The sequence below is a fragment of the Puccinia triticina genome, chromosome 6A, assembly GCF_026914185.1.
Source record: "Puccinia triticina chromosome 6A, complete sequence".
NCBI classification, from domain to species: domain Eukaryota; kingdom Fungi; phylum Basidiomycota; class Pucciniomycetes; order Pucciniales; family Pucciniaceae; genus Puccinia; species Puccinia triticina.
The window spans coordinates 1-26,814 of NC_070563.1; the positions used below are offsets into that span (position 1 = coordinate 1).

At 48.1% G+C, this 26,814-nt stretch overlaps 5 protein-coding genes across 5 annotated transcripts; 3 read left to right on the top strand and 2 right to left on the bottom strand.

Moving 5' to 3' along the window:
- Positions 1-7,493: 7,493 nt before the first annotated feature.
- PtA15_6A1 (uncharacterized protein) lies at positions 7,494-8,383 on the bottom strand (the record flags this gene model as incomplete). The annotated part of the gene is made up of 5 exons (XM_053169880.1): positions 7,494-7,681; positions 7,755-7,863; positions 7,942-8,013; positions 8,093-8,134; positions 8,225-8,383. 5 exons carry the CDS (start codon positions 8,381-8,383, stop codon positions 7,494-7,496), a joined length of 570 nt encoding a protein of 189 aa, XP_053020928.1.
- Positions 8,384-9,429: 1,046 nt separating this feature from the next.
- On the bottom strand, positions 9,430-10,639 carry PtA15_6A2 (uncharacterized protein; the record flags this gene model as incomplete). The annotated part of the gene is made up of 2 exons (XM_053169991.1): positions 9,430-9,876; positions 9,977-10,639. The coding sequence occupies 2 exons, from the start codon at positions 10,637-10,639 to the stop codon at positions 9,430-9,432; spliced, it is 1,110 nt and encodes a 369-aa protein (XP_053020929.1).
- A 22-nt stretch (positions 10,640-10,661) lies between these two features.
- PtA15_6A3 (uncharacterized protein) lies at positions 10,662-15,273 on the top strand (the record flags this gene model as incomplete). The annotated part of the gene is made up of 11 exons (XM_053170101.1): positions 10,662-11,150; positions 11,240-11,960; positions 12,056-12,144; positions 12,205-13,113; positions 13,180-13,288; positions 13,363-13,473; positions 13,530-13,659; positions 13,721-13,970; positions 14,041-14,146; positions 14,212-14,315; positions 14,392-15,273. 11 exons carry the CDS (start codon positions 10,662-10,664, stop codon positions 15,271-15,273), a joined length of 3,900 nt encoding a protein of 1,299 aa, XP_053020930.1.
- A 1,219-nt stretch (positions 15,274-16,492) lies between these two features.
- PtA15_6A4 (uncharacterized protein) lies at positions 16,493-17,758 on the top strand (the record flags this gene model as incomplete). The annotated part of the gene is made up of 6 exons (XM_053170212.1): positions 16,493-16,588; positions 16,874-17,001; positions 17,163-17,303; positions 17,392-17,455; positions 17,524-17,670; positions 17,744-17,758. The coding sequence occupies 6 exons, from the start codon at positions 16,493-16,495 to the stop codon at positions 17,756-17,758; spliced, it is 591 nt and encodes a 196-aa protein (XP_053020931.1).
- Positions 17,759-18,401: 643 nt separating this feature from the next.
- On the top strand, positions 18,402-22,597 carry PtA15_6A5 (uncharacterized protein; the record flags this gene model as incomplete). Its single annotated transcript, XM_053170322.1, has 15 exons — positions 18,402-18,632; positions 18,801-18,886; positions 19,016-19,250; positions 19,338-19,543; positions 19,634-19,909; positions 20,000-20,081; positions 20,166-20,252; positions 20,328-20,384; positions 20,443-20,593; positions 20,681-21,022; positions 21,099-21,794; positions 21,865-21,960; positions 22,039-22,106; positions 22,181-22,304; positions 22,419-22,597. The coding sequence occupies 15 exons, from the start codon at positions 18,402-18,404 to the stop codon at positions 22,595-22,597; spliced, it is 2,916 nt and encodes a 971-aa protein (XP_053020932.1).
- Positions 22,598-26,814: the final 4,217 nt, after the last annotated feature.

Genomic DNA, 26,814 nt, shown 5'->3' on the forward strand with positions numbered 1-26,814 from the left:
CCCTAACCCTAACCCTAACCCTAACCCTAACCCTAACCCTAACCCTAACCCTAACCCTAACCCTAACCCTAACCCTAACCCTAACCCTAACCCTAACCCTAACCCTAACCCTAACCCTAACCCTAACCCTAACCCTAACCCTAACCCTAACCCTAACCCTAACCCTAACCCTAACCCTAACCCTAACCCTAACCCTAACCCTAACCCTAACCCTAACCCTAACCCTAACCCTAACCCTAACCCTAACCCTAACCCTAACCCTAACCCTAACCCTAACCCTAACCCTAACCCTAACCCTAAACCCTAACCCTAACCCTAACCCTAACCCTAACCCTAACCCTCCTCCAACTAGGAAGATTGCACCATAGCCCCCAGAAGATGGCATCATCCCCATCCACTATTACACCATCATGTGACTCCTTGAACCACTACTCTGACCACATGGCTGTTTCATCCTATAGAAGTAGAATGTTCTATGCTTCCCTGCAGGTTATCCTTGTTTCCTCATGGCTCCTCTTTCTTGTGTATATAAACTGGGTTGTTTTCCTCTTCATTTATTCCCCATCAGATCCTGTCAAAGTAATTCAGATCACTGGTCACCATTCACTAGCCTAGCTTATGCCATTAAATCAGAGTGGACAAGCTTGATAAGTCTATGCCAAATATATCAGGTTGGACAGACTTTACATTACCTTTAACTTGCTATTAGATTAGTAGAAAGTAAACCCTTAGACAAACCTCAAGAATCCTCTATAGCCACACCTTTCCATAAGAGTCCACACTCTTATATTCTTTTTCTTGTTCCCAGAGAGGCAGCCCATTAAAGCACCATTCCCTCTCCAGCTCTATTCATCCCAAGAGTAGTTCCACAAGTGGTCTCCCAACAGTGGCCTGAAGATCTCTAGATTCAGTCCAAACCCCATTTTCCTAGTCTAATATAGTTACAGGATTAGCTAGTGAACCCATATATATATATAAATAAAAAATCTCATACTAAAAAAATTACTCACCTTTAACTACATACCTTTAAACACCTCATAAAACTACCACTCTGAACAAAATACCTTCATCAACTTCTTCAGAAAAACTCTTTAGGCCATTTACTTTCAACAACCATATCATCAGCTTACAGAACAACTCCTCAACTCCTTTTATCCATTCAGTTAACAATCAACCCTTAAACATGTCTAGGCACTTTAGATCCAACTCTCAGTCCCAATACCTACCTAGAACCACCTTGGAGTCAGCCATAGAAAGATTTTTTATGCCTTCATTTGTTGGATTCTCCAGAGAAGCAAACCTTGGTCAAATACCTATTACTGGAGGACAACCCAATCTTGGATCAGCTCACATCAACCCTGGATACACAGGACAACCCCAGCAAGAAGCCCATGGACCCATCCACTTTGGAGGAAACAATCAATCTGCAAACCCTGGACCTACTGGACAACCTTGGAATGGAAATTTTGTCCCTGGAAACCTTAAATTCAACTCTGGATCAGTTCCCACTTGGCCCCAACCTCTGCAAGCCAATTCTGGAGCAACCAACCACCAACCCAACCCCCCAACAGTCAGTAGAAACAACTTACATGCCAACCCTGGACCCATTAGAGGTGCTGTAGCTCCCTCTGAAAGTGAAGGCCTGGAACACATGGAAGAAGAACCTGAATCACTAGCCAGAGCCCAGAAACATCCCTCGTACCGCCAACCTACTGCAAATCAACTTCCAAAATTAACTCCTGTATACTTTCTGGAGAGGGAACCTGTTATGCCAACTTACTCTGTAGGGCCTCACCAAGCTGTCAAAATCAAACCTCTGGACAAGGACCTATGCTTTGATGGATCCAACATGCCTATAGAAAAATTCATCAGAAGATATGAAGCAGCTGGAAGGACAGATGGAGCCACCCCCTTGGACCTGGTCACCCAAATCTCTCCTTTTATCAAAGGCATGGACCTGAAGGATGAAGTTGAAGAAATGGTTGGCTATGAAGAACAAGACTGGGAACAACTGAAGAAAGATTTACTCAACATATTTGGCTCCTCCCTTCCACTAGTCAAATACACCAGACATGACCTCAGGGACTTGGTATACTCTGCCATTAAGGGAGGTGGAATCAGTACAGAAGAACAGTTTAAAATCTTTAGGACTAAGTTTGTAGCCATTACTAATTACCTGGTACGGATGGGATATAGCGGCAGTATAGAAGAATTCAGGGACCACCTTCTTGAAGTTCTCTGTGAGGATGTGGCCAGAGCAGTTACCAAGGACCTTGGAAGGACTAACATGATGCTTGCCACCAAGGATGGTGGGGAAGTTCTACCTGCAACTGAAGTCCTGCTACAGTATATCCACAAGGAAGTCCATCAAAGATCAGTCCTAGCCAGAAGTAGAGTTTGGAGAGGGTTAGAATATGCTGAACCAGCTAAGACCAACCCTCCTTCCAAAAATCAGGTTCAGCAAAGAGAAGTAGAAGACCTCACTAAAACCCTTTCCACCTGGCATACCCAAAAACCTCCCCCTTTCTTTATGAAAAGTCATGTTCCCTACAAACCAGCCCAGCAAGACAAGGATTGGACAACAGTCAAATGCAATTACTGTCACCAGATGGGTCACTCATTTTCCAGGTGTAACCAGGCCAATTTGGATGAACTTCATGGACTGTTCAAAAAGGAAGGGAATGGAGTTAAGCTACCAGATGGATCCTCAGTACCTTGGGACAGAAATAGAGCTTACAAAATAGCAGTGGATCAGTACCACCAAAACAGAAAGCAGCCAGGAGTACTCAACTTACCCCCCGGACCCATATTCTCTGGAACTCCCAACCCAAATGCACAAGCAAGTAACCTGGAACCTCAGGTATCCTTTGGAATAATAGAGCACATAAACCAAGATGTGGAAGCCTTGATGATCAGTTCTAGAAGATTACCCTTGGATTCAATGCTGAAGATCAAAGTCAATAGTGAAGACCTGGAAGATGAAGACAGCTCCCCAGTTAGACTTATGACACCTTTCTTGTCAAAAATCACATCCCAGGACTTTGGAAATCTTGGAACCTCAGAAAAATTGGACAACACAAGAGCAGAGCAATTAGGATCAGCCAGTGGAACCAATGAAGAAACTTCTATCCCTGAGATTCTCTCACCAAACTTGATAGTTAAAGAACCTCCAGATACTCTATTTGCCTTTGAAACTAAATTGGAATTAACTGAAGAAGAGGCTACAGAAAATATCAACCAAAATTTTCCCCCAGAAGAAACTCACTCACCCAAGCATGACTCAACCATTGAAGCTACATCTGAAGAAAAGAAAACCTCAAAAGAACCCACCCTTGGATGTTGCCAATCCTTCTTTCTAGAAAATTCTTTCCATTCAAGTCCACTACCCTTGGATATTCTTGGAGCCCAGGCAAATTTTATAGATAGTAAAATAGACTCTTCCTTGGAACAATTCCCATTACTTTTCACTCAGAATTTTGAGCCCATTCATCTTTCCAACCAATCCTCAGCCAAATTAGAGACCTGCATTTTCCAGAAGGATCCTGGTAAACTTATAGACAAAATATCTTCATCAGCCTTCATCACAAAGAGATCAACCTTGGATTTAGTAGGAAAACCCACATTGAAATTTGGTCTACCTTTTTTTGAAGAAAATTATTCCCAGCCAAACTTGCCTTCCTCAAATGATCATGGTGCAAATTTATTACTAGTTGATGAAACCTCCATTCCCAACTCAGCCTCCATTTGTAGTTTGGGAAGACATGTTTTCCACAAAGACCCTGGTAAACCCACAGAAAGAAAATTGGAATCAGCCTCTCTAACAAATAATCCACAGGAATCACATTCTCTTCCAAATCACCAGTTTATTCCTAATAACCTTGAATATCCACTCTTCAAACCCCCTGACAGAAGCCAAAAGGATCCTGGAGCTCAATTTTTTCTGAAATGCCTAAAGCAAATAATCAAGTCAACCAGGACTCAGCATAAACTCCCAGTTCCTTGGTTTTCCCCAACTCCCCTTCCAAAAATCCAAAAAATTAATCTATGGAATATTTGGATCCTTGCTAACTTCAAGTTCCATAGGTTGAAGGGTATTTCTCATCTTGGTTTTGGTAAAACTCTAGGAACTTTCATATCTAGACAAAAAGAACAAACAAACAAGGGACATGGACTATCCCTGCTAGCCAGAATCTCCTAAAACCCTGTAACCTGGTCACAATCACCCAATTTGGGGGTGGCTGTTGTTGTTTCCCCATTTCCCCAAGAGAGCAGTCCCTTCTCTCTGTTTTTTTTTAGATTAGATCTTCACACCCCAACTCAAGTTCACCCAATTTGGGGGTGGCAAGCCAATAGCCTTCCTTTTCCTCTCATAACCTCTCCCCTCAAATTCACTTTTTAGGCTTTATAAAATCTACAAAACATAGTTTCTTTTTCACTTCAGGTCATCTCTTCCTTGTTCCTCTGTCATAGGCTAGCTTTTCTTCTCTCTTCAGGATTGGCCTCTTTTATTTTTTTTCTGGATGATGGGGACATCATCTAATTTGGGGGTGGATGTGGTAAGCCAATCCTGATCTACCCAGAAAACCAGCAACCATCAATCACAATGCTGTCACACCTCAAGAATAAATCCCATACCTCTGGCCCCCTTGTCAGCAAAGCCCAAGCCCCTCAACATCCCCACTCAATGGTCATACCCTGGATAATAGTATTCCTTCTTCCCACACTCCCCCTCTCTTGGATAAACCCTCTTCCTAGTCTCAAACATCTACCCAGATCACATGTTACCCCCTTCTTCTAGTGTTTCCTTAGAACCATGTGCTCAAAGATGTATAAGCACCCTTGAAACCTTTCACCCTCCAAACCCAACATGATACACATTATACTAGACACAGCCCCAAACCCCACCTAGATTATTACTTCCTGAAACACTTCATGAAACACCTGACTCCTCCTATCTTAGATCCTTAGATTACTTCTTCCTGAAACACTTCCTGAAACTCATAACTCCTCCTATCTTAGATCATAGAATATTCTACCCCTTTTATGTCTCACATATCCCCTCCTCCAACTAGGAAGATTGCACCATAGCCCCCAGAAGATGGCATCATCCCCACCCACTATTACACCATCATGTGACTCCTTGAACCACTACTCTGACCACATGGCTGTTTCATCCTATAGAAGTAGAATGTTCTATGCTTCCCTGCAGGTTATCCTTGTTTCCTCATGGCTCCTCTTTCTTGTGTATATAAACTGGGTTGTTTTCCTCTTCATTTATTCCCCATCAGATCCTGTCAAAGTAATTCAGATCACTGGTCACCTATCATTAGCCTTGCTTATGCCAATAAATCAGATTGGACAAGCTTGTTATCTGTGTACAAAATATTAGATTAGTAGAAAAGTAACCCTCAAGACATACCTCAAGAATCCTCTATAGCCACACCTTTCCATAAGAGTCCACACTCTTATATCTTTTTCTTGTTCCCAGAGAGGCAGCCCATCAAAGCACCATTCCCTCTCCAGCTCTATTCATCCCAAGAGTAGTTCCACAGCGCGGGGGATTCACATATGTATGTGTGTGAATTCTTGATGTCTGGTCTGTGCCAGACATGGAGAGGGTGTGTGTATACCCTGTCCAGCACATACCGTACATTGAGAGGGCATACATACACCCTCTCAATATCCGGTCTGTGCCGGACAATCAAGAGTGTATGCCCTCTTGGTGTCCAGCACATAGAGGGCATCCGGCACAGACCAGACATTAAGACGGGTTACAATCCCTTGGTGAGCGCACTTGGCGGGTACATGAGCGGGTACCCGCTCCTTTTTCTCCCAAATTTGGATACACAGACCCACCCACGGATACCGGGTACCACCCACGGGCAATCTCTAGGCAGTATCATGCTCTTAAACATGCTTGTATGCAGTCATGACTGTTGATTGCTGGTCTCATCATGGCCTGACCAGTTAGGTTTTCTTTGACTTCATATCCATCCAAAATGCCAAGGTCCTCGATTTGCCTCCTGTCATCATAATGCCAGCTCCTCCAAGCCTGCCCTCCCCTCCTCCTCCTTCTCCTCCTCCTTCTCCTTCTCCTCCTCCTCCTCCTCCTCCTGTCCAGTCTCTGCTCAACTCCTCCATGCCTGATCAGAAAAAAACTGTTGAGCCCGCCTCCCAAAACCAACACCCTCCTCTCAACCCGCTGCAAGCCCTTGTCAACCTTCCTCAACCAACTCCTGACTATGGACCCGGCACCAACCCATTGTAAGCCATCATTGACCTTCCTCAACCACCTCCTGACTATGGACCCGGCAAGTTGCGCTCCAAGCCCCGGCTCTTTCCATAGAGCTCAAGAAAAACCAGGCAGCAATTGATCATGTGCATGCTTTACTCTCCAACAGTCCTGAAAAACAAGGTACATATCTCTCTCTATCTCTCTTTGGACACATTTTCCAAGCTTACAAACACAGGTAAGTGTGTGTATGTTGATGACCAGTTTGTTAGCTAACTTAACTAAGTCCCTCCCGAGGGAGGCCAAAGGCCTCCCTCTGGGAGGGACTTAAGCCTTACAGGTGATTTTGGCCTGAGAGGTACATCAACATTCAGGGCCTCTGGGTGGTTCTGTTTTTGTGTAATCACCCTCTACATTCAGACTTAGAATCATCAGAAGGCTGGGTATATCATACCCTTTTCTGGTGGCTCTTGCTGGTGCCCAATCGTACAATGTGGTCAATGTAGAATTGAGAAAACCCCATGACAGCTAAGACAGCTGAGTTTTTGATGTTTTTTTTAAGAGGTGGGGCAGGTAGAAATGTGACATGAAAGTGCATCAAAAATTAGCCAAGATGTATGGCTTTCAGATTATCCAAAAACTTTGGTGGAAACACCGGGGGTTATGGAGCTATAGCAACATTTGTTGGGGAGTTGGTTTTTGGCCGTTGCTCTCAGCCCTAAATCACCGATACCACATAAGTCCCTCCGGTGGAGGCGCTTCGCGCCTCCAACTCCGGACTTAGTTAAGTTAGGTTTGTTAGACACCCGCAGCAGCAAGGGACTTGGGTTAAGTTTGCCCGTGGAGGTACTCCCCGGGTGTATGCCGCTATGTCGCAACTTTGAGAACCCCAATTGCAGCGGTAGCGCATGAGCACAGCAATGCGCGACACAGATTTCCAAATACATGTATTGGTGACCAATTACAATACACCACAACGGCCATTACGATGGATGTATCGTAATGGTTTCAGCATTGTCCGGAGCTACCATAGCTGTCAAATCAAAACAAATGAGACAAATCACCGTGGTGCAAGCCAGGGGCACAGGGGAACGAACAGGTGCAGCTTGGTCTGCAGTGAATTCGATGGTGGAAAGCAAGATGTCTAGGGGGTCATAAGAAATGGCTCAATTGGATTCCTGTGGGGAAAATGACAAAGATTCGGCGCGTAGCATCTACTATCATAAAGAATGAATCGTTGGGCTGGGTGATCAGATATTGTTTATGCGGACTTGGGCTTCTTGCTTCGGACGTTTGTCTGGGCAATTCGGGCAGCGCGGAGAATAGCGGCCCTGGCAAGGTCAGAGCGATAGTTCTTGGCGGCCTTGGCGGCTTTTCCAGCAGCTCGTCGGGAGCCGGCCATTGATCCGTTGACTCGGACGGTGGTACGTGCGGCCTTAACCTGACGGGCTGATGAGTTTCGTGGGTATCAGCCTTGTGTAAAGCAAGGTCATGAGAGAAGATCGGTAGAGGGAACACGAACGGTTGGCTGAGGCCTTTCGAGTGGTGATCAAAACACCACCGGATGGTGCTGCAGTCACACCCATTGGCTTCGGGTGAACGAGACCGGAATAACGAGGAGAGTGGGTGTTCTGGCAAACGCAGGAAACGAAGAGACAGGCATGTAAGGTCAGCCTACATGAAGCTTCGAAAGTTACGGGTCTGCGCACCTTCAAGTTTCCGGCTTCTGAACTGAACATAAAGCCAGCGGAGCCACGCTTGACGACTTTAGAGTTCCATCCCTGTGCGTAGGAAACTTCAGCTGACGGGTACGGTGGAAGTGAACTAGAGCTTGATGGTTTCTCAATTCGAGCCACTCACTCGGAGGAGTAACCATTGTAAGTCGGCGGAACCTGCGTTATCCTATCAGAATGGGTGTACAAGTTTCCAGATCAACATGACGCTAGCCGACCAAAACGTTTGCTGTACTACAGGGCGCCAGAGATAGCCTACCATTTGATAGAGCCTTGGAGATGAATTCGAGGGTACGGGTCGGTTGGCGTCGAGGGTCGTGGGGCAGCCGTCGGCGCTGGCTTTCGCCAGACTCTCCAGCTGCCCACCGCGCCGCAGCTCGCCGCGGGCGTGAAGCAGACCGCAGCAGCGGACGATCATCACGTTAGGTCAAACTCGGCGAGCCGCTGCACCTTTTAAATACCCCATCTCCTCTGGGGGTTATCGTCGCCTGGCACGGACTCATCAGCTAGCCCGCGGAGCCGAGGAGGACATTGTAAGTCGAACAAAATCTCCCCTTCTCTCTCTCTCCAGGATCAATGATGAGCAGATATTTCTTCACTTTCCAACGCTTCGGCGAAAGCGGAACGAAAATAAGACAAGCATATGCCTGACCTCTTACCGTCTACCTTGCTCGGCTGCCATATACTCACGCAGCTCACTGACATTTTCTTTCTCGTCCTTTGTCAAACGTAGCTGTCCATTGATCATCTCAAAATGGAAATACCGCATCGCATGTAGGTCTCCACTTCGGACCCCGTTGACAGTGCCACAGCAGCTCTCACTTGTTAATTCCCAGTGTACCTAAGATCCGAATCTCTTGTAATCTCCAATGCCCTGTTTTGAAGAAATATGCAACCAAGATATGGCCCGAACTATGTCCCGGTCCTTGAATCACCGAGCCACAAGCACATCACATTTATGTAGAGTCCCATCTCAGCTCTCGCAACAGCCAGCTGCGATGAGTCCACCGCACATGGTACATCATAGTCCGTATGACTCTGATTCCTCGTAAGACTTCTTCGACCTAACTTCATCACGCCCAGCGTATCCTTTGACTCCAGCAAGATGAGAGGGACTCAATCGGGATGCCCGTTAATCGGCAGCCCGGGCAGCAATCTCAGTTGACCTGTCCCTGCCCCCTGGGCATGAAAACTTAGTCTACCACAGGTGCATGCGCTCGCAGCAGCATCTTCAATCAAGATTTGGTTATTTCATCTCACTGCAAGAACTTCACAAGAGCTTCAGTCGTCAGGCTATCAATTTTTCTTTTTGGTGCGTAACAACAATCATGAACTGAGGGCTATATGAATTCGGGTTCAGCGGGGAAGAGGCATGTATGTATGAATGAGCCTATGAATTGTGTGGTGCTAGGCAAATGGGTGGTAGAAAATATGTCATCACGAGGGGGGAAGACAAGTTGAAATTTAAGGGTTGGATTGAGTAAGTCCGAGATCTTGAACTTTGCCGGATGAAAGGTTGTAAACCCAGCCATGGACAGAGAGGGTTTGGCCTCTCGCCCAGGCTTTCTGGATGATTTCGTGGTGGATGATGTTCTTGACCTGATTTTCGACGTTGAGGGTGATAAGCTTGGGCAGGCTGAACTGTTGGTCTGGTTTCTTCAGCTCTTGGTAGGCCAGGTTCTTGATCGGATCGATCCATTTGGCGATCGCCGCCTCGCCCTTGTCGGTCGGCACAGCTGGCGCAGGCTCGTCGGACTTGTGTGCGGTCGCTGCAGCAAGTGCAGCCGCACAGCCTCCGCAAGATTCGTGACCGACGACGACGACGTGGGTGACTTTGAGGTGGTTGACAGCGTATGCCAATGCAGCAGTCGCAGACGTATCCTCGGGGTTGAAGACGTTTGCTACATTCCGCTACAGATAGGAAGGCGAATATAAATGGGCATGTTCATGATTATGTTTTCTTCTCTTTTTTTTGTATATATCTTTGAGATACATGGATGTAGATGCTTACATGCACAAACACCTCGCCCAGCCCAGCTTGGATGACGACTCCCTCAGGCACACGAGAATCCGAGCATCCGAGCCAGAATACAGATGGGGATTGTCCCTTGCAGGTACTAGCTAACACGTCGGGGTCGCAGGTAGAGGCAAACTGATGGTTGCGATCGAGGAAGTTGCAGAGAGTGGGTGAGCTTGGTGCAAAGGGCACGGTCTTAGATTCGGGTTGAGACATGATGTCGAGCAGTTTTTTGAGTACTGGGAGTGCGGATGGGCTGGAGGAGGCGAAGGACCTTCGCTCTAGAGGTGGGTATCTTTTGGGGTGGGTTACTGCTTGGGTGGGGACTATGTATGTGTTTGTGTCAGGGGGGTATTTGTTGTGTTGGCAGCCAGGAGGATGGGTGACTGACGGGGGCTGGCTGCGCAGAGCCTGTTTGGGTGTTGCCAAGACTTCCAAGCTGAAAGGGGCAGCCGGGACATGTGAATGCTGGGGCGGAGTTCGGAGTTGGTGGCCGGAAGCTCGTTGCTGGAATATTTCGGCCGGCTGGGATGTTTCCGGTGCTGCGCCCGGATCTGATGCGCAGCGGGTGGAGCCCCCTGTGCGCGGAAGAGGGGGCTTCCCGATCGGCCATCCCCCCCGCAAACAGTACCAGCGCCAAAGACACCACTGGATCATCCAAAAACCAAAACCAACGACGATGTCCTCTCAGGACGGCCAGCCTCCTCCTCCTGCAAGCCAGCTACCCCTTCGCCTGCAAACCTCATTCGAAACCAAGAACAGCCAACCCGCAAGCGCATCATCGCTCTCTCCAGTCGAACCCAACTCAGCCACCCCCGTCTTCGATCCGCACCAGCAACAACCGTACACCAACCCTGTCTTCCTCAACCGCCGATCCTCAAGCGTCGCCCTCGCCTTTGCCACCCACCCCCCTTCCGAGAAACCCTGGCATGGTGGGCCTGGTCGAACCACCGTCAGCGGTGGGGGCGGCCCCCAGGGTAGGGATATCATCGACACCAACCTCAACCAACTCAATCTCAACAACAACCAGAACTCTAAGCCAGAAAACCAGCAGATCAATAACCCAAACCTGGCCGGCCCCGCTATCAATCAGAACGACAACATCGCGAATAATAGTAACATCACCCTTAACCAGCTCAAACTCAACAAGGGATCAAACAAGGAGCGCGTCAGTCTGTTCAAATTACATACACCAACCAATCGATCGATCAATCTGCCAATCTGATCTTCTGCCTCTCTCTTTCTCTCTCTCCACAGCCAATGGTTTACGACTTTCCATCAGTCCATTCTCATCCTCCTCACATCCCTGCTCCCCATCCTGCCGATCAGCAGCCCCCATCAGCTGTCGATTGTGATACATTAACCAATGAGCTCGATGAATTCTATTCATACGTCGAGGTCCCTGGTGTCCTCGAAGGGCGCGATACTTGGGAGTACGATCCTGAATCTAACCATCAACAGCCCTCAGCTCAGCAGAAACCGGGCTCAACCAAAACCTGGCGTGAATGGTCTCGAGAGAAGCTGAAGGTCGAACTCGACTGGGTCCAAGCTTCCTCTACCATCCAGAAGAGTTATATCATCCATCTACTCGACCGACTCGAAGATAAAGATCCCGAGATCCGTTTTGATGCAGCAAGGAAGATACTCTATATCGCCCAAGGTACCTTTGCCCACTCCACTTCCACCGAGCATCACGTCCAGCTCGTCATCTCAAACGCTCAACTCTTACGAGAGGCCGGCGCATTGGAAGCCATCTTTGTCGCCCTCAAAGGCGTCGGTGGTCGTCATGATTGGATTAGCAGCCTACCCGAAGCACCTGATCCCAACTTATCATTCTCACCCACCGGCCCCTACTTGGATGCTCATGATCGTCAAGCATTCCTCGAAGAGATCAATGGCGAACTAGCTATCCATCTGGCCGTACTATACTTCATGGTCGAAGTCTTCAGGGGTGACGACTCCTGGGGCGAAGAATTGAGTAAGTCTTTTTTTTGGTCTCGCCACCATAACTTTAACCCTCCTCCGATCTCGTGTGGCCGTGTTGGTTAAACTCGTGGTCTTTCTCTCTTACAGTGGGTTTAGACCCCCCACTACCGATCTATATGCTCAGTCTGGTTGCTGGTCTGCGCGAGAAAAACGCGAAGGGGTACCCAGTCAAAAAAGTAAGTGCTTCGATTTGCACCCTCCTTCTACCAGACTGACATTCATCTTCAATAACCTAGCTCCTACTTTTGCTATGGAAAACTATGCTTGTCACCCTCGGTGGTATGCGCGATGTCGACCGTGTCAAGAAGATGGTCCGATCCATCGAAAGCCTGCCACCCAACCAGTCTACTCCTGCGAGTTCTTTCAAAGTCTCCCCGCTCGATTTCTACACTTTCAGAAAAGAGATCATCACGAAATACCCCACCTATGTTCCGCCAGACGTATCCGAAATCTATCTTGCTCGACTCGCTGCTGCCGCCGCACCCACCCCCATCCGACCTAGTGCCATGTACCACCCCGCTAATTCTACCATCCCGCATGACCCCTCTGGGCAGATCAAAGCTCTACCCAATAACAACCTTCAACCCGGCACTCCAGCCCCCTCTCCACCACCCTCACCCCAGCAGAAACTTAAGAAACAGCAATTTCAAACAGATCAAACTCGACCTTTCGTGCTACCTTTCTCGGCTGCCAACGCAAAAATGAGCAGTAATGGGGTACCCTCTCTTGTCCCCCGAAGTATCGATGAGGCAGGTGAACTATATATGAGTCATCTCAGAATCAGTACCGAACTGTGGCAAACCTGGAAGGTTCGAGAGGAATTTATGGCTGATGAATCCGGGCTTGCCAAAGTTGAAGCCTGCGCTGAAGCTAATTGGAACAAATCACTCGAACGAGACCCGATCCAAAACATCACAGACAAAATATCAACTATGGCAATGGACCAAACTACATCGTTCTCGTTCCCTACGAATATCGATGACCAACCGCCACTTCCCGATTCCTTACAGATGCTGATTGAGTTGGAGGAACGGATTTGGTGCGATGTTACGACGGCTGAGCAGCTGAATGATCACGAAACCGCTCAGAAGTTGAAACAAGATGCCTTAGATACCCGAAGACTCCAGCGCGTCGAGCTGCTGTATGTTAGTGCGCAGGTTTTGTTGACGAGCTCCCTCGACTAGCATTGACGTCCCCTCTCTCGTTCTTAGCGGAGTATCCTCCCGCAAATGCAAAGCGCTGTGATCGTCCTCCTAAAGCTACTGCTAGCCACCGTGACAGCAAACACCAACTCAAATAACTCCAATGAATCCGAGCCACGTTCGTTTACATTTTTCTTCTGTTTCGACAAATCTCGTGATGGAATTGACCACTCTTATAAATTCAAATCACAGAGAAGCCGCCTCCCACGATCGAAGACATTGACATTCTCAGACATCGTGAAATCACTTCCAAGGCGGTTTCAGCTATCTTGATCTTAACACTCAAATGGTTCAAGGCCTCCCGTTCGTCACTCTCTCGTCATAAACAGATATATACTAACCTTGCTTGGAAACTGTAGATGTCATGAAATTTCACTATCTGGCCCAGTTGTTGGTTGATTCAAACTGCTTGCTACTGATACTGAAAATGTTCGGCTTGCAAGAGGTTGCAGTACAAGTCAAAACAAAAAACGAGTGCGAGGACTACAAGTAAGGGGTTTTTTTTTATTGACTGTTTATGACGTTCGCCTTGGTTAACTCTTTACGTCAGTTTTTTTCGGTACTGTGCGTTGTACGGCTCACGTTTTCCCACAGAACCTTGTCCTGAAGAGTCCCCTCTGCAGCGAAACCCAACTCCTCTTGTCGCAAGATCGGCTCGCCAGTCAGACGACGACGTCGAAGTGATTACTGACTACTCTTGGAGAAATTTCTTCTCTACCATCAACTTTGTTCACATCTTACAAAAGTTGACCAAGGGTCGGGTGCATCGGATCCTATTGCTTGTTCAATATAAAAGCTCGGTATGCTCTACTCTTTGATACGTGTGATGTTGACACGGTTGCTTACTGGTAATCAATATTGCACCACCAGGCTATTTTGAAGCGCATCCTGAGGGCTAACCAACCTACTTTACAGCTGTACGTGTTGAAAGTGATTAAAAGCCAAGTGCCTTTTTGTGGAAGAAAGTGGCGACAGGGTGCGATGTTTTTTGCTGGTGGATATCTCACAAGAGCTTAGACTGACCAGGTTTGATCGCCCCAGCCAACATGAAAGTGATCACTGCGATTTACCTCAACTGTCGGGCAAATCTGCGGGATGAGTGGCTCTTGGGAGTGGATCTCGATGGAGAAGTTGAAGACTCGTTCGTATGTCACATCTTATTAGTTTTTGTCAAACATCTATTCAACCCATTCACATTTTTTGTTTGGTTTTTCGATCTAGCCGCAAGAGCAAGCTTTGCGATCGCTTGTTAGCTTTTACAACTGCAAGCACTACTCAGCCTTTGCACCTCATTTGTATCGCCGCCCTTCAAATTCAGTGGCTAATCCGGCAGATGGCCCTACCAACAATGCTCAAACGACAGGTCATCAAGGTGATCGTCAAGGTGGCCTTAACGGGCCCCAGGCTGCACAATCACCACACGCATCCGCAGAATCGGATGTATTTCCACCAGTGCGATCGTTTCATGACAACACGCGATCTTCTGACCCAAGCACAACGATCGATGGATTCTTGGAGGATTATGAGGTTGAAAGCCTTTTCTACCCACATTACTCGGTTTCTAGTAACGGCTTGTTGGAGCGAAGCGATGATGCTGCAACATCTGCGTGGAACCGACTTGGCGAGCTGCTCGGCGATTTTGACGACATATCGGATAGTGAGAGTATAGCCTCGATTGGCTATCTCGGGGGCGAGTTTGGTTCTGACGGTGGCGTGTCATCGCTAGATGAATTCAAGGATGAAGATAACCAGCAGGATCGTAGGGCGGAGTGGGAGCACTTGTCACCGGAGACGATTACGGCACTAGAGGAAGAACGGAAGACGTCTGAAAACCAGCACGGCTCGCCCTCCCAAATCCCTCGACGAAAGAAGAGCAGCGAGCCCAAGAGCCCCGCCCTACGACCGGTGGTGTTTGATGGTCGCGATGATGACGAGGTGACAGATCAAATCGAACGGGAGCGAGTCTCGCATCATCTTGAGCTGACCGGTAGTCCCCGGGCTTCATCACATCGTTCGCCACATTTCGGACCTCAATCCCCGCTGAATGCTTCTCATCACAGTGGGCCGGCCGTCGATGAAGTCGAGCTGATCTTTGGAGAGTAGTCAAACCCACACACACACACACACACACAATCCGCAAGGGGTTTTCCACCCCATTGATCATGACCCGGATTGTCAAGTAATCTTTGATAATATACTTAAATCAAGTTCGTTAACCATTATCATGTGTGATTACAATCAAGCAGGTCTTTGTGACCATTAACGCAAACAATACAGTGACCTAATTCATACTAACCCCTCCGCCCGAAGAAATTGATTTTGTTCTCAAATTCTTTTTCGAACTTCACGACGCACATGTACTGTACTGACCTTATGATTCGACCGGTAATCTGTACTGACTTCTTCTAGCCCATCTTCGTGTAATCTATGACAGCAACTCAGATTCCAAGTGGATGATGAGTAATACGACTTGTCTGAGTCTTTTGCATTATGCCCGAACAGCAGTCACACACGATACTTGGATAGGTTGACATACACACACACACCAAGAGGGCTTTGATGTCCATTTTAGGGATGGAAGAAAAAAAACTTGTGTTGAGAGAAATTCCCCCGGCAGAACCTAACCAAAGTTTAGTGATCATCCGCCCGAACAAGCCCTGGTCAATTCGTGGGGCTGGTAACTGGCAGTGGCTCATAAATTTTTAGTGAAGGCCAAATCAACTTGACCCGGTTCTAAAATTTCCTTGCTGCGCCCACTCGATCTGGGCGCACACGATGTCTTGGCTGTGATTTCGATTGGATATGCAACGTTGTGCCGAACTGTGATGCGGTTGGCAGGGCGTTGTGTTTAAATATGTATTTATTCTCCTTCGGAGCTCCTTCGGTCTGGCTGCCTGGCCTCCCCGCAGACGCCTCGGCCACAAGCTTGCTCGCTGGCCAGGGCCCAGAGTGTGTGTCGGAGTCTTATGTACATTATAAATCCATTTTTTTGATAAATAAATAAATAATACACAGCCAACACAGCTTGCGCCTGACTGTTCCCGAGGTCGGTCCCCCGCTGCTCCCCCGTGGGGTGTCCCCGAGTGCTCAGACCCCTCCCCCTGCGCTCTCCTGCCTGGGCCCACCCCATCTCGTCTCCATCTCCATCTTGCACTTCGCCATCTGCTTCTCCATCTCCATCTCCATCTCCATCTCCATCTGCTTCTGCTTCTGCTTCTGCTTCTCCCTCTAGTCTGCATCTCCCTCGCTCTCCATCTCCATCTCCACCCACCTCAACACCGGACACCGAAAGCCCGAACACACAGTCTTAAAGCACCCCAAGATGTCAGAGATCCGCCGAAAACTAGTCATCGTCGGCGATGGTGCTTGCGGAAAGACCTGTTTGCTTATCGTCTTCTCGAAGGGCACATTTCCCGAGGTGGGTCCCCATCCTATGTCCGACTACTCCCTCCCACCAGTAGTAGTGGCAGTAGTACTACTGCTACCACAACTCCCACGTCCCCGCTTCCGTTCCCTTCTCGGCTCTTCGCATCTCTCTCTCTCTCTCTCTTTCCCTGTCTTTCGAGCCACTCCCTTCACTTTGCTTCGTGATCCTCATCCCACCCTCTGCTGACCCTTGCCCCCAAACCAACCGGCCAAATGCGCCCAAATGATGTTCATCTGCTGAAATACATTTACATTTTATCTTGTTCGCTTCTCATAGGTCTACGTCCCTACCGTCTTTGAAAACTACGTGGCCGATGTCGAGGTCGATGGTAAACGGGTCGAACTTGCACTCTGGGATACCGCCGGCCAGGAAGATTACGACAGGCTCCGACCGTTATCTTACCCGTAGGCCTTTCCACCCACCCACCCAAACAAAACAAAAAACATCCTCATCGCACTCGTTTGGGATCAGTTTTTGCTGGTAACTCATGCTGATCATCCATCCCTCTGCTTCTCATGATCCTCCTATCTACGCTGCCTTTGACTTATACAAAACCGGGAATCAGCGACTCGAACGTGATCTTGATCTGCTTTGCGATCGACTCGCCCGATTCGCTCGATAACGTCCAAGAGAAGTGGATCTCCGAGGTCCTACACTTCTGCCAAGGCCTTCCGATCGTCCTCGTTGGCTGCAAGAAAGATCTCAGGTAAAGCGCAGATCTCTACGAACTAGCTGGGCTATCTATCCGAACCACGATTTCTGATATTGATGATCCTCACATCCTACCTACCTAGGACTGACCCCAAGACGATTGAAGAATTAAGACGAACCAGCCAAAAACCCGTGACACCCGAAGAGGTAGGCTCCCGATTATTCGATCCCCTCTCTCATCAAGACCAAGCTGACATCTGGGATTACAATCACAGGGAATGGCCGTCGCACAGAAGATTGGCTCGCAGCGTTACCTCGAGTGCAGTGCAAAACTGGGTCAAGGGGTTCGCGAAGTGTTCGAGCACGCAACTCGGTACGCATTGTTGGCCAAGAAGGGTGGTGGTAGACGCAATCGCACCAAGGTTGGGATGAGTTTATCTGTCAAATCTCTGAATCTCAGCTTGCTGATCCGCTGTCTCTTTCTATGCCCAACAGTGCAGCATCTTGTGAACCTGGGGTTCCTCTCATCCACTTCTTTGCCTCTCTTCTTCTTTTTCTTCTTCTCTCGTCTCTCTCTCGCTTCTCTCTCTGTCTCCTTTTTTCCCTCTTCTTTTTAATCGTCTTAGCTACCATGATCGGCCCTTCTATCTCATCGACCCGAAGCTTCTCATCCTGTAAAGCTGGTTCTAACCCACGACTTGGTCTGACTTAAATATATACATATGTGTGTGTGTGTGTGTGCGTGCGTGCGTGTGTGTGTTTGTGTGCTCCTATCCCCCACCCAGTAACGGCCGTATATTGTTTTCACATCTCACGAGAAGGACTAGACCTCTGCGCTATCTGGCGCAAGAGAGTGGTCCGGGCCCCCGCCGCGGTGGTCTGCGTGCCGACTGGATGAGCCTGTTTTTGGGGATGGCGATCTATTGCTGTTGGTTGTTGCGGTTCATCCACTTGTTTTCCCTTTGCAATCCGAATCTTATACCCTGCTGCTTGATCAAATCAATATTTCAATATTTGTGTAAAGAATGAACCCCCCCCGCTAGTCAGTCCCCCGGGGGAGTGCCCGTGGCTGTCAGTGTCCACCCATGTACCGACCAACACGAAAAAAGAAAAAAAAAAAAAAAAAAGAAGACAGAAACCATCCGATTCCAGGATGGACCAGCTCCGATCGCTCTTCCAGGCCTCCCTCACCACCGAACCCGCCACCCGCCACCAGGCCGAGGCAGCACTTGGCGCTCTCCAGGCCAGCCCGGGCTTCCTCAGCACGCTCTTCTCGCTCGTCGCCTCCCAGGACCAGCCCCTGCCCGCCCGACAGGCCGCCGCCATCTACCTCAAGAACTTCGCAAGGGCCTCCTACGACGGCCAGACCAGCCTCGCAAAGACCGTCGCCAACCAGCCCAAGATATCCGAGCACGACCGCGCCTTCCTCAAGCAGCACATCCTCCACGCCCTCGCCTCCGTACCCTCCTCCATCTCCACCCTCCTCCTCCCCACCCTCGCCGTCATCATCTCCTCCGACTACCCCGAGCGATGGCCAGATCTGCTGCCCCAGACAGTCAACCTCCTCGGCTCAAACGACTTCCCACTCGTCCAGGCCGGCCTGCTCACCCTGCTGGAGATCATGAGACTATACCGCTGGTCTGGAAGAGACAAGAGCCAACTCAGATCAGATGCCATCTCCCTCTCCTTCCCCATCCTCCTCCAGCTCTCCCAGTCCCTCATCTCCAACCCCCCCGAGAACTATGCACTCCTACCCACCCCGGCCAGCTTGGATCACGCTAACTCGAACATCGGATCACTGCTCTACCTGGCCCTCAAGATCTACAAAACATCCATCACCGCCGAACTCCCAATCTTCCAGCAACAGCAGATCATCCCCTGGGGCCAACTCTTCCTGGCTGTCATCCGCAAAACTCTCAAAAACTCGCCCGGCTTCCCAGGCGACCCTGATGAGCAAGACAGGTGGGGCTGGTCAAAAGCTAAGAAATGGGCTTATTTTATCGTGCGTAGATTCCAACCGCCAGCCTAAAAAATAAAATAAAATAAAAATAAAAATAAAAATAATTGATTTATATACAAAAATGCACAGTTGAATCGACTCTACTCCAGATATGGCTCACCATCCCAACTGCCGTCCAACATGCTACAATACAGACCATTTGCAGAGAACTTCATCTCATCCTTTGCGGGGCCGATCTTGAGACTGTACCTGGAGCAGGTCGAACTATTCATTCAAGAGCACGATTGGATGAGCCGTAAAGTCATCTGTCATACCATCATCTTTTTCGAAGAGTGGTAAATTCAAACAAAATAACAACTTCATCATCCCCCCATTTTCATTGTTCGTATTTTGAAATCTTCATTCTTCTTTTTTTTTCCCCTCAGTATTCGACCCAAGGAGACATGGTCCGTTCTGAAGCCACAGGTCTCAGTACTCCTGTCCCACTTCATCTTCCCATTACTTTGTATCACCGAGGAGGAGATCAGCGAGTTCGAGAACCAACCAGAAGACTATGTGCGCTCCCAATTCGCCGAATTCTTCGAAGATATCTGCTCAAATCCGAGCACCATCTCAGCCGGCTTCCTCCTCGCCCTGGCCAGCGGGCGCAAGAAGACCATGTTCATGAGCCTACTCAGCTTTATCACCGATGTATGTGCCAAGTACGTTCGTCCCACTTCATCAATGCCCTCACAATTTACTTCTCTGCAGTAATTCTTCACTGACCATCCAGTTCGATCGACCCTGCTTAGATACCCCACCGGTCACACTCCAAGGGATAAGGATGGCGCTCTTCGCTCCCTGGCTCACTTAGCCACCGTGATCACAGAGACGGTAATTTAATTCAAATTTTCAAAATGAGATAAACACGCATTGACAGTCGATCTTTTTTTTTTTCTTTTTCTTCTTTTTTTCAAGAAATCCATCCGACCCAATATCGAAGAGTTTTTCTCAGCTTATGTTTTCCCCGAGTTCCGGAGTGAACACGCCTTCCTAAGAGCTCGAGTCAGTGCTTGGCAACCTTATCATTTTTATCTGGTTTGTTAAAGTCTCTCACATGGGTGGGTTTTTGCAAAATAGACTTGTGAAGTCGTGCGGAAATTCGAAATTGCTGGATCGGAATGGTCAAAACAGGAAGTGCGCATAGATCAACCGAAATTTGGTTCATGTTTGCTTACCAGGTCTTGCTCCACAGCTACTTAACACGGCCTACCAAGGTGTCACTCAATGTTTATCGGATCCCTCCTTACCAGTCCGAGTCCAAGCTGCACTCACCCTACCTGAACTTTGCGAACATCCCCAGGTTCATGAGGGTGTTGCACCACATATCGGCCAGATTATGAAAGGTGGATACTGATGCCTGCCGTTTCATACATAATCCCTCTTTGGATTGTTGACCCAATTGACCAGTGTTTCTCTTTTTTGATCCGCAGGGCTCTTGGCGCTCTCCAACGAAGTCGACCTCGACAGTCTCACACAGGCCACTCGTAGTTTAGTCTCCAAGTTCTCCGACGAACTCCTGCCATTTGCAGCCGACATGGCTCAGGCCCTCCATCAATCGTACATGAGGCTCATGTCTGAGATTGCCGAGGCACGCCGACAATCGGGAGATGAGGATGACGACTCGAGCGAAGAGAAAGTCCTGGTTGCAATGAATATCCTCAAAACTTTGCAGCAACTCGTTGTCGGCTTAGAGGGCAATCCCAACGTGCTCTATCAGGTTGAAGCCGCTTCAATCCCTCTAATCAAATACACTCTGAAGGAAGAGATAGTTGGTTGGTACATTTCCGAGTCCTTTTTCTCTCCGCACAAGTGTATTAATGACCAATCTTTGCCTAATCCCCACAACAGAGATTTATGACGAAGCATTAGAATTGCTCGACTCCACACAGTTTGCATTGAAAACGATCACGAACGAGCAATGGGAGCTATTTGATATCATTTACGATGTCTTCAAGACTTCCGGTGCCGATTTTGTAGCCGAGATGTTCCCAGCCTTAGACAACTATCTCTCCTATGGTGGCCCATACATCTCAAGCCATCCAGACACGCTGAACAAGATGCTGGATATCTATTTGAGCACGATGACCAGCAAAACTGCGAGTTGCTCGGACCGAATAATCGCTTGCAAGTTAGCCGATAGCGTGTTGCTCTGCTTGAGAGGGCACGCCGATGGGGCCGTGCCGATGTTTCTCGAACACACCATGAGAATTATCCAGCAAGGGATCACGACCATCGATCCGATCACCACCAAGGCTTTACTGATGCATGCCCTCGAAGTCGTCCTCAACGCGATCTACTATAACCCCGGGCTGTCAATGGACGTGTTGATCAAGAACGGCTGGAGCTCCGAGTTCTTCGGCGAGTGGTTCAGTCGACTGACATCCTTCAAGAGAACTCACGACAAAAAACTCGGCCTCTTGGCCATCTCCGCCATCCTCTCCATCAGCATCAACGAAGGGGTCGATAACATTCTGGCCCAAAGCTCCGGTCAGCTTGTCTTGGGCGCCCTCACACTCTTTGAGACCTTACCCGATGCGATCCGAAGTAAGTCAAAGATTGCCCGAATAGACTTGATCGAGCTCTCTGAATGTTAACCGCAGTTTAATCTATCCAGCTCGTTTCGAGCTCGAGAAAAGGTATAATCTCGACTCTGAAGATGGGAGTGACTTGTGCAGCCATGGCAGCGACGAAGATGAAAATGGGGAAAACGGTATAAGAGAAATCCTAGACCGACATGTGAGCTATGATGAATCATTCCACTGGTCTGACATGTGTCCACATTTTTTAGATGATGAAGACGTGATTGATCAACCGGAGGAAATATATCGAGGCCATCTGACTTCATCCCGAACCAAAGTACATCTTTCAAAAGATCAGCTTTCAAGATTGGACTTGCTAACACTTCTCTTGGACTGTGTTGCTTGCCTCAGACTCATGCGAACCCTGCCGACGATGTTACCATACCCCCTAGCTCTTTATGGAGCGACGAGATATTGTGGGAGACCCCTCTGGATCGATTGGATGCTTATTGCGAATTCGCTGCCGTCATGAAAAGTCTGCAACCTTTCACACACCCTTTTTTTGTTTCTTATGAGAAACTGGCCCTCTGTTGTTTATAATTGATGTTTTTGTTTGTTCTCTCTCTGTGTGTGTGTTTTGGAGAGACAGATATCGAGACGAGTGGCCACCCGGTCTTGAACATAATCACGAACAGTTTGTCGACTGAGCAACGAGATGGATTGCAGAAAATCTTGAAACAAGCGAGCGAAGGAGGTGAACAAATCATGAAAGGTCATATCCAAGAAGCAGTCCAAGCCAGTCGAAGCTGGGCTCAAGAAATCAGCTAAAAAGTCTGTTAAATCCCTCGCCCATCATCTATCGCCGGCTCTACTTCTTCACAATAACACTCTCTCCAAAGTCTTTTATACTGCTTTTCTTCTATCACCTCCAAGGATCGGTTTTCATCAACTTCACATAATGATCAAAAAATACATCATCAATTTTATTTGACGGGTGCATTTATACCAATTGTATCGATTTCGATTTCCTCCTTTTTTTTTGGTTCGGTTGTGTCAGGATTTTCAAGCTTTCTCAGCCTCCACAATCATTTTAATTTCTTCCATTCTACACCATTTTCCCCCTCTTCCATGCGTATATACACCACATTATTATTTTTACTTCCATTTAAACATAAGTACGCCTATCGATTCGGATCTCCCTTTCCCTCTTCTGTTTCCCTGTAAGTATGTACAACCTTTTGTTTTCTGATTTTATAGTACATCAAGCGCGTCTGGGCACATGCCCCAGTCCCGCGCGGCCGAGCGCCACCGGGGGTTTGGGGGGTGCCCAGGGGGCTTGATCGGGGAGGTTGGGCGGGCCGCGGATCTTGGCACATGCCCAAGTCTTGCCTGGCCGGCCCCAAGCTCTGGGCCGATGAGATCACCGGCAGCCGTGCCGGCAACTACACCTCAACCACCCACCACACCCACTCAACAACAACACAAGAACAAAAAATCTTTCCAGGTGAGTAAATTTCTACTACTTAGTGACTGCTGAGTCCATTTTTCTGATTGAGGGTTTTTTTCTTGTTGACCACTTTTTTGTAGATGTCCACCTCCGAGGAACTGGAGCTCAAGGCAAATCAAGAAAAGGCCAAGGCGCTCTTTGAGGATCTGCGGGATGTGAACAAGAAGATTGCTCAACAGGAAGTAATCAAAAAGGCCAAAGCCAAGATCAATGATAAACGAACCTACGAAAACAATCGACTTGCCCATAAAGAACAAAAACCGAATGCAATGATTAAACCCGAGGTCCGCGAACTCATACGCGAGAATGTTATTGGAAGCAGTATGAAGGTGGTTGATGCTGAGAAAACCTTCAAAGTATCGCGACGTCAAATTCAGCGTATCAAAGCTGAAGATCCAAACCTTGTCAAGACGCAAAAAAAACGCCCCAGCAAGTTCACCGACGAGATGAAGACTGAGATCCTCATGCAGCTTGATCAGCGATCCTCGACTACACTTCCAGAGCTTGCTAAGTTCCTCAAGGACGAGTTCGACGTCAAAATATCGACTCAGGCAATCAGCAACCTGATCCATGATATGGAAATATCATGGAAACAGGCTACCAACATACCGGCGTTGTGGAATCAGCCCTACCTTACTCAGCAACGGGCGAATTTTGTGAATCGCCGTGGGCGTGATCTTGGGCAGAAGGTTGTGTACGTCGATGAGGCTGGATTCGATCTTCACTCGGGTCGATCTCACGGATATGCTCCCTCCGGTAGGTGTTTTCTCTTCCTTTCTTTTTTGGTTTCTTGCTGACTTTTGCGTTGAATCAAGGCCAACCTGCTGTCTTGAGTCTTGTACCCAAGGCGAAGCAGGTGACCTTGATAGGTGCCCTGTCGGAGGAGGGTTTCGTCTATCACGAACTCCTCAACGCGGACAACACCAAGGCTAAGGGGGTAGGCGCGGATCAGTTCTGCCTCTTCCTTGGGAGCCTTGGTGCTAGGCTTCCTCCCGATTCTATAATCATCATTGATAATGCTCCGATCCACCGAGGCGAGCGCTTTGACGAGGTCCGACAATCGCTCAGCACCTCGAAATCGATTCAGATCGAATTCCTTCCGAAATACTCCCCGTTCCTCAATCCAATCGAGTACAGCTTTCACTCGATTAAAGCCTATGTCCGATCAAAAGAGCCGCCCAATCGAACAGCTTTAGTTACCGAGATCAAGAACGCAATCAACGAAGCAATTACCCCGGAAAAGTCAACCCATTTTTTTTCTCATTGTCGGCGGCTTTACCGCCCATGTTCTGAATACCAGGAAATCACTGGGCCCATCTTGGCTGCCCCTTCCTAAAATTAGGTATTCTAATGCTTATTACTATTATTATTATGTATTACACATCAATAAATAAATAAAAATAAAAATAAAGATAAAAAATGTATCTAAATAGTAGTAATATACATCTATGTGATATAGCTAGCAATGAATAACCCTAACGTGCAAATCTGGAAAGTGATGACAGTGAGGAAGGGGTGCGATGACCCCTTCACCATGGAATGGTGAGCTTTAGTGTGCGTGGCACCCTCGTTTGGCCTCGGCCAAGCGGGGCTTTGTGCCGAACCCCGCCAACTTGGCCATGTGCCAAGCGGGGGTTTCGGGTGTGCCACGCGCGCTTTGGGCTCGGCCAAGCGGGCTTGGGCTTTTCACCCCCGAACTTGTGCATGTGCCCAGACGGGCTTGATGCACTATACTTTATTTTTGAAACGATCTTGGTCCTTCACTTCACATTAGATTTACAACGTCTATACCCATCCCCCGCCTTTGTTTTTGGATCGCTCCTCGCTTTCTCCCTCTAATGTTGATCAACCCTGTCTCATTAACATAGATACAACATGCGTCGTGATCATACCCACCTTTGTCACGTTTTTATATATACAAATATTTCAGAAAAGTCCTTCATGAAAAACATATCATCATTATCTAAGAAGCTTGGAAGGAGGACTGAAGGGAAGTTTGTCAGACTGTGGTTTGATTGTGCACCCAAGCATGACAGAGCTTGACAACTAACCAGTATTTCAATCTGCTTGATTACCTGTGGACTTGTGTGTAAACGGAAACATATGCACAATGAAATTGAATGGTGCTCGCCGAGAGGAATCCCTCTCGTTGAACTGGTGTTGTGCATACCATGAGTGCTCGCCGAGAGGAATCTCTCTTGGCAAGCTGGTATGTATACTTGCTCACCGAGATGAATCCCCTCTCGGCGGCAGGTATACTGATACCAGCTTGCCGAGGCCCAAGAGGGATTCCTCTCGGTGAGCAGGTACATACCTACAAAAAACAACTTGGCAGGTACCGCCGGTACCCGCCAAAAATACCCAGGTACCGCCGCCGCGGGTGCCAAGTACGGGTATGGGCTAGCTTAACTAAGCCTCTCGAACGGAGGGTCCGGGGGACCCCGCCCGGAGGGCTCTCCGTAGGAGAGGCTTATGAATAATAGGGGGTATCAAATATGACAAAATCCACCATTATGTAATTGACAGGTTTGAAAAAACCCACCATTTTCAAAACATGCTGGTCCTTCTTCTACCCCATTTTGGGATCCACTGGGGACAAATCTCACTTTTGGCCAATTGACTGGTTCCTAATTGTGGATTTCTCATATTTGATACCCCCTAATGTCTGCAGGCTGGCAGACAAAGGAAGGATTTTCAATCCTAAAAACACAAAAACACAATTTAAAATTCACCAAAATATGTACAAGAAAAACTGCATAGACAGTTTTCTTGGCAGTACTGATGGGCACCCTCCCCCAAGTTTTTGAGGCATGAACTCCAAAACTGATTGAAGGCCGTTTTGGAGGTCAAAGGAATCCTGGAGGATATTCCATTGCACTGAAGATCCAATTTTGGATTTTCTGATAATATGCACAATTGAATATCCTATCTGCAACAATTGGGTGGCTACAGGTGTAGGATCTGCAGATATCTGCAGGCTTGTGAATCCAATATCCACAAGGCATGATGGTTGTAATTCCTTGGTTTACATTCCTTTGTGTTTTTTTATTTTTAAAACATTAGTACAGCAAAAATGATAAGGATTGGGGAGATGAGACCAGCACCATTTGAAAGCTGAGATTGAGAAGTGTAATTTGGCTCTGGGGCAGGTCGACAGGAGCTGAGGGGGAGGCTGGGTGATGCTAAGTATTTTTCCTCCAGCCACAGTGATTTCTTTCTCAGCCAAAATTTTGACTTTGTGCACAAGTCCCTCCCTGCGGGAGGGGCCGCTTTGCGGCCAGCCACAGCGAGCCTCTCACCAGGGGGGACTTGTGTTAAGTTAGGGGTATGGGTATCTGTTTTGGGCCAAAAAAGCAGGCGGTACCCGGACACGCGGCGGGTACCCGGTGTGGAACTCCTAAAAGATCAGGAAAGAGCTGTGAGGGGAAATAGTCAACTACACTACTAATAATGTATAAGAGGCTACAGGTGCTGGTGAGGCTGCCCTCTTGACTAATGCTGATGGAGAGAGGGTTACACTAAGAAAAAGAAAAAGGGT